Source organism: Mustela nigripes, chromosome 12 (genome assembly GCF_022355385.1).
Source record: "Mustela nigripes isolate SB6536 chromosome 12, MUSNIG.SB6536, whole genome shotgun sequence".
Taxonomy (NCBI): domain Eukaryota; kingdom Metazoa; phylum Chordata; class Mammalia; order Carnivora; family Mustelidae; genus Mustela; species Mustela nigripes.
The window spans coordinates 70,752,793-70,760,303 of NC_081568.1; the positions used below are offsets into that span (position 1 = coordinate 70,752,793).

Below are 7,511 nucleotides of genomic sequence, written 5' to 3' on the forward strand. Positions count from 1 at the left end.
CAATCTGGCCTTTGGGCATTTCTCCAGGAGACTGAGGTGTGTGTGGGGGGTGAGGTGGGGCGCTGTGGGGCAGTTAATGCAGTTTAGAAAATGCACTTTCTTCTTGGCTGATTCATTAAATGTTCCAATTGTTCTAGCCTTAAGATAGAGATCTTTAACTCCCATTTTGTGCATAACACTTGCCACCTTGTACTGGGATTCCTTTTAGTTTTTTTAGCTATCCTCGTGACCAGTGGGATTCAGGTTTTGAGGGATTGAAGCATATACATCTATACCCTTAAAAAAATCACAAAATAAATATGTAGAAAAAAAAATCACAGGAAATTACTGGAGACTTGGGAGATCCAGATTCCCCCACTGAAACCTCTCCAACCTCTTTATCAGAAATTCTTATTATATAGGAGTTGCTTTCCAAAGGCAAGCCGGCTTCCTGTTTGCTCCTGGAACACTCGTGAGGGGCCCTAAAGTTCAAGATTCTTTAGCCTCGAGTAATCCTGTCACTGGTCGGTCTGGGCCGACCTAGGAAGCCTGTCACCCATTTGTATCCCTTGCATTCACCTCAGGACAGGTGCTTGGAACGTGCTGGGGATTTCAAGGTTTAAGTATTGTTGGCCCCTCCGTCGGCTCTAAGGACGCAAACGTCTTAGAGAAAGGTGAGGCAGAGCTGAGCGGAAAAAAAACCTCGGCGGTGGGACCGAGAGGATTCCTGCCCTCCGCTGGAGAGGGCGCTGTCCTGGACTTCGACAGAGCCCCTACCTAAGGCCCTCCTCTAGACCACATTTCAAGGGCGGCCTTGCCCTCCACCGGCCGACCTATCCCGTAGGGACCAGAGGGGAGGGCGCTCTGGACTTTGAATACTAGCTTGCGCTGCCATTTTGGGAGCGCAACACAAATGGGGGCGCAAGTGTTCCTATCACCGGAAGTTTCTTTGATAAAGAGAAACGGCGGAAGTAGGCCAATGGCGCCTCTTCAGTATTTTGCCTCAACCCGGCTTTCCCACTTTCTTCTGTGAGGGGAGGCGCCTCACTGCTTTTTGCCGCCGTGGGGAGTTGCTGCGGCGGGCTCCATGCGCAGGCTCACTCGACCTCCCAACCATCTTTCAACCGCTGAGCCTCTTCCGAGCTTCTCCTGCCAGAACGTGACGTACGCTTGTCGTAATTGGGGGCGGAACCTCAGAAGGAAAAGCGACTGAGCCGAGGTCTCGCGAGAACATTCCTTTCCTTCTCAGTTCTCGCGCTACTGCTTTAGTCTCGTCGCGACGAGATCTTTCGAGATCTTCTCCGCCCCCGCTCCCGGCGCCCCCTCTGCGGCCGCTGAGCCGGAGCCGGCCCGAGCAGCGCTCTCCGCTGCCGCTCCCTTTCCAGGGACTTAGGCGCCCGCGAGGACTAGCTCACGTCCTCCGCTAGCCCCGGCCCTCCCGCCCACGCGGCCCTCACTCCGCGCGCCAGCTCCGCCGGGGTCCGTGTCCTGTTTCGCCGGCCGGACCTGGGCTCGAGCCCGGACTGTAGCCGGCGCCATGTCGGTGGTGGGCATAGACCTGGGCTTCCAGAGCTGCTACGTCGCTGTGGCCCGCGCCGGCGGCATCGAGACGATCGCTAATGAGTACAGCGACCGCTGCACGCCGTGAGTGTGGGCCAGTCCGGCCGCGTGCACGGGGTGGGGGTGGGGGTGGGGATGTAGCCCTTGCTCTGGTTTCCGAACCTCGCGGTTTGGGGAACACGAGCTGGGGAGTCACCTCTGTTTGGAGCAAGGGCCCAGTGGGTGGGAACCCCCCGCTGGGTGTCAGGTCACTAGTGGCTGCGACTCCCCGTGAGGGTCTGCACCAGCGGCAAGGCCTTTACTCGGTGGCCTGCGGGTTGAGTGAGGGCTCTGAGCTGGTACTCGTACCAGCAGAGGGCAGGGGTAGGAGCTGGAGGGAAGGCAGGCCTGGGATATATAGTGTGCCGAGTTCTTGTTTTAGAGGGCAGAGTCCAGGGCCAGGGCGTACTGCCGCTTTTTCAGCCTACGACAGAGTTCGGACCTTTGCACACAGTAGGCGCGAATTAAGTTAGTTGAATTAAACGGGTTCTAGCCTTTGCTGGCGGCCTGAAGATGGAGCGGCCAGAATCCCACGTGAGTGGGGGCGGGGCAGCACCCGGAAGAGAGGGAGCTGTAGCACCGGAGAGAGGTTCGTATTCCGGCTGGAAGGCACAGCTAGCTACCAGAAAAGTACTTAATAAAGTCAGGGTCGTCCTGATGCTTTTGCGCTCACGTTGGTTTTTCACATCGTTTCAGTATGTTGAGCTATGTTGTGTCATTCTCTCTTTTCATTCTCTGCTCGTCCACACCTACAGCGTTCCACTTTCACAGTTAATACATTCCAACCAGGGTGTTGGCCGCAATTGTTAATGAATGACTCAAGGGCTCACTTTTACTTCTAGAACCTATAGTAAGTTAAGGGACCAGTGTAGACACAGCTCTAAAAAATCATGACTCACTCAGGTCTCTCCTTGGGTAGAGTATGCTTTTTGACTGTAGAGGTACTTTTCAATCCATTATCCTCTTTTGGGGAGAAATCTTTTAAGAAGCTTATTTTCTGGGTTCTCTTATTTGCCACGTGGCCTTTCCAAAGGCTTCTGTTCAAAGGCCCATTTTTCCCCCCCAGAACTTTGGTCACCCTTCCCTCACTTGGGTAGCTAAACTAGATTGCTCCCTCCAGTGAACTTGCTGCTCAGAGACTCAAAACATTTTCCTTCCACTTGTAAAATTTCTGCCCCTTATTTAGACCTGGACCAGGTGCTTCCCTGAAAATTCATCTCCCATACTAAAACGTGGTATGATGTCCCCTTCTCAATTAGTTTATAGTTTTTTTTTTTTTTTTAAGATTTTATATATTTGCCAGAGATCACAAGTAGGCAGAGAGGCAGGTAGAGAGAGGGGGGAAGCAGGCTCTCCCCTGAGCAGAGAGCCCACTGGGCTGGCTCCATCCCAGGACCCTGGGCTCATGACCTGAGCCGAAGGCAGAGGCTTTAACCCTTTGAGCCACCCAGGCACCCGTCAATTAGTTTGTAGTTTTATTGAGAGAGAATTCACGTAATGTACAGTCAACCCATTTAAAGCTACAGTTTGTTTTCAGTGTAGTCACAAAACTGCAACTATGTCCCACAATCAATTTAAAAACTTAGACCTAAAGAAATCCTGTACCCAGGGACGCCTGGGTGGGATTGAGCCCTGCATCGGGCTCTCTGCTCAGCAGGGAGCCTGCTTCCTCTCTCTGCCTGCCTCTATGCCTCCTTGTGATTTGTTTGTCAAATAAATAAATATATCTTAAAAAAAAATCCTGTACCCATTAGCTGTTACATACCAGTTTCCCCACATTTATAATTTATTTTATTTTACTTTCTTTACAGATTTTATTTATTTGAGAGAGACAGTGAGAGAGGGAATACAGGCGGGGGAGTGGGAGAGGGAGAAGCAGGCTTCCTGCTGAACAGGGAGCCCAATGCAGGCTGGATCCCAGGACCCTGGGATCATGACTTGAGCTGAAGGTAGATGCTTAATGACTGAGCCACCCAGGCACCCCGTATTTATAGTGTTTTTTTTTTTTTTTTAAAGATTTTTATTTATTTACGTGACAGAGATCACAAGTAGGCAGAGAGGATTGGGGGAAGCAGGCCCCCGCAGAGCAGAGAGCCCGATGTGGGGCTTGATCTCAGGACTCTGAGATCATGACCCGAGTCGAAGGCAGAGGCTTTAACCTACTGAGCCACCCAGGCCCCCCCCCCCCCTTTTTTTTTTTTTTTTTTTTAAGATTTATTTGAGGGAGCGTGCAGGAGAGGGGAGAAGGTCAGAGGGAGAAGCTGACTCCCCGTGGAGCTGGGAGCCCTATGCGGGACTCGATCCTGGGACTCCAGGATCATGACCCGAGCCAAAGGCAGTTGATTCACGAACTGAGCCACCCAGGTGCCCATATTTATAGTTTTTAATAGTGGTATAGTATACTGAGTTTTTTTAAGCATTGAAGGTTGTTTTTGAGCATTAATTTTTTTAAAAAGATTTTATTTATTTATTTGACAGTCAGAGATCACAGGTAGGCAGAGAGGCAGGCAGAGAGGCAGGCAGAGAGAGGAGGAAGCAGGCTCCCCGCTGAGCAGAGAGCCTGACGAGGGGTTTGATCCCAGGACCCTGAGATTATGACCTGAGCCGAAGGCAGCGGCTTAACCCACTGAGCCACCCAGGCGCCCCTCAGTTTTCTTTTTAAGACAAACAGCAGCTACATTAGTTTTACTGTGAATTCAATAAAAAAAAAAAATTAATCTTTCCAAATTGGAATTAAATTTGCATCAGTGATTAGGTGATGGGTGACTTAGATACATTATGAAATTGTGGTAAGACTACCATTTAGGGGCCCCTGGGTGGCTCAGTGGGTTAAAGCCTCTGCCTTCGGCTCGGGTCATGATCCCAGGGTTCTGGGATCAAGCCCCGAATTGGGCTCTCTGCTCAGTGGGGAGCCTGCTTCCCCCTCTCTCTGCTTCCCTCTCTGCCTGCTTGTGATCTCTGTCTGTCAAATAAATAATAAATACAGTCTTTTTTTTTTAAGTACCATTTAAATAATTGAAGTGATTTTCTTTTTATGTTTTCCCTTATTTTATATTTTCCAAGAACTTAAAGGGATACGATACATTGAAGTAATTCTTGAACTATGATTTTGATTAGCTTAAATTTCATTCTTGGAATCCCTAAGTAGGAGATAGGAATGGAAAGGCTGAGTTTTGTAGTAGTCTCAGAATAGTGGATTTTGATTTCAGGTACACCGAGACTATGATGTGGGTTTGCTTTAGTGTCATAGTGGAAATGAGATTATGTTTCTGGGGGGTCGGCTATGATGGAAGTACCTTATTTCAAATTGTGCCTGTAACAGTATTTGGATTTAGCTTTTGAGAATCCAGTTGACTCTTGTCCACAAGAGACCCTTACTTTTCACCAAAAATAGGCATTATTTTATTTTATTAGTTTTAAAGATCTTCTTTATTTATTGTGACAGAGAAATCACAAGTAGGCAGAGAGGCAGGCGGTGGGGGGGAAGCGGGCTCCCCCGCTGAGCAGAAAGCCAGATGTGGGGTTCCATCCCAGGACCTGAGATCATGACCTGAACCAAAGGCAGAGGCTTAACTCGCTGAGCCCCCCAGCCACCCCGGCTTTCTTTATTTTAGCAACTACTGAGTGCCTCCAGAATGCTAGCCATTGTGCTAAGCACTGGAGGTACTCTGAACAAATAAACAAGATCCTGCCATCATGTACATGGATGGGTTCTGGAGAAGAAGCCAGATGATAAACAAACATGTAATTACTAACTGGTAAAGGTCCAGATGGGAAAGTACAGAATATGATGACTGGGGGACTAATTTAAATTGGATGTGTGATGGAGATGAAAGGTGGTCTTAAAGAAGTGCCGTTTAAGTTAAGACCTAGAGGATGAGTAGAAATTTATGTGGAGGTGGTATGTGGGTCTAAGGAAGAGCTGATTAAGGCAGAAGGAACAGCAAGTGAGGAAGACCTGAGGCATTCACACTTGACTGACATAACTACTCTTGAGCCACTTGCAAGAAAGGTGTGAGGTGGATTGGAGAGGAATTAGGCAGGACTTTGTAAATTATGGTAAGGATTTCTATTTAGGTGCAATTGGAGTTGATCAAGTTTGAATTTTAAAAATATAATTAGCTTTTTTTTTGTGGAGAATGGGTTTATCTGAGAAGGGGAAGAGAAGAAGTAGGGTGTTGCTTAGCTTATGGCAGTATTTAGTCTATGTGGGAGTTAATGTTCTCTACTAGTGTAGTAGCATGGGAGGGAAGTGTGGGCGGTTCTGAGATAAACTTTGTGGAGTAGGAGCATCCATGTTGATGAATTTGATCATAGGCTTTGGAATCAGATAAGAATCCTATTTTTATATTTAGTGGGTTTATTATAGTTGAAGGGGTATAACCTTAAAGCTTTGGAATGAAAGTGTTAATAATGGAGTGCCAAACATTACTGAAGGATGGGGCCCTACTTTCCAAAAAGAAGAATTACTTACGAAATAATTTCTGTGTGTGAATTGTTTATATTACTATTTTAATGGATTTAGTTTCTGATAAAACGGTATATTAGGAGGGGCACCTGGGTGGCTCAGTGGGTTTAAAGCCTCTGCCTTTGGCCCAGGTCATGATCCCAGAGTCCTGGGATGGAGCCCAGAGCCTTCCATTGGGCTCTCCGCTCAGCAGGGAGTCTGCTTCCTCCTCTTTCTGCCTGCTTCTCTGCCAACTTGTGATCTCTGTCAAATAAATAAATAAAATCTTTAAAAAACAAAAAAACCCCCAGTATATTAGGCATTTGAAGGGTTGAAAATGTCTGTTATTAGCTACCTTTGAGAGAGCAGAAGCTTAAAGTATGTACTTTCTGGTTAACTGGAAGAGTAACATCTTTTATTTATTTAATTTTTAATTTTCAATTTTTTTTTTTTTTTTAAGATTTTATTTATTTACTTGACAGACAGAGATCACAAGCAGCCAGAGAGGCAGGCAGAGAGAGAGGAGGAAGCAGGCTCCTTGCTGAGCAGAGAGCCCGATGCGGGGCTTGATCCCAGGACCCCAAGAGCATGACCTGAGCCGAAGGCAGCGGCTTAACTCACTGAGCCACCCAGGCGCCCCTAATTTTCAATTTTTTAAAAAAGATTTTACCCATTTATTTGATAGAGATCACAAGTTGGCAGAGAGGCAGGCAGAGAGAGGGGGAGGCAGGCTTCCCACGGAGCAGAGAGCCCGACTCGGGCTTGATCCCAGGACTCTGGGATCATGTCCTGAGCCGAAGACAGAGGCTTTAACCCACTGGGAGATTAACATCTGATACCTAACTTGTGCAAGAAAAGTATTCCTGTGAAGTAAATATTTTTACATGCTGTGTAGAGCTAAGTACAGCAGTAGGTTTTGAGTTTTTTGGATTCAAAGAAAAGGAAAGTTGATTTATTTATTTTATTTTTTTAAAAGATTTTTTAAATTTATCTGACAGATCACAAGTTAGGCAGAGAGGCAGAGAGAGAGAGGAGGGGAAGCAGGCTTCCTGCTGAGCAGAGAGCCCGATGTGGGACTCTATCCCAGGACCCTGGGATCATGACCTGAGCTGAAGGCAGAGGCTTAACCCACTGAGCCACCCAGGTGCCCTGGAAAGTTGATTTATTGACTAAAGTTTGGATTGCTTACACCATTTTCTTTCATATGTCTAATTGTAGAAGTTCTGAAAGTAGTTCCTTAGAATCATTTAAGAGCTAAAATACAATCTAGAATGCAAAATTGGTAAAATGATAATCGACAGGAACTTTGTCATTAGGTTCTTTTTTTTTTTTTTTAATAAATTTTATTTTTTATTTTTTTTTTTAAAGATTTTATTTATTTATTTGACAGAGAGAGATCACAGTAGGCAGAGAGGCAGGCAGAGAGAGAGAGGAGGAAGCAGGCTCCCTGCTGAGCAGAGAGCCCGATGCGGGACTCGATCCCAAG

The 7,511-nt window shown here is 47.0% G+C and overlaps 1 protein-coding gene across 1 annotated transcript in view; it reads left to right on the top strand.

Annotated features, from left to right (window-relative positions):
- The first annotated feature begins 1,254 nt into the window (after positions 1-1,254).
- HSPA4 (heat shock protein family A (Hsp70) member 4) overlaps positions 1,255-7,511 on the top strand; it is a 53,267-nt gene continuing 47,010 nt past the window's right edge. Inside the window, exon 1 of the mRNA XM_059417565.1 lies at positions 1,255-1,623. Within this exon, the coding sequence (XP_059273548.1) occupies positions 1,517-1,623 (107 nt within the window). The 5' untranslated portion in view covers positions 1,255-1,516. The remainder of the gene's footprint in view (positions 1,624-7,511) is intronic.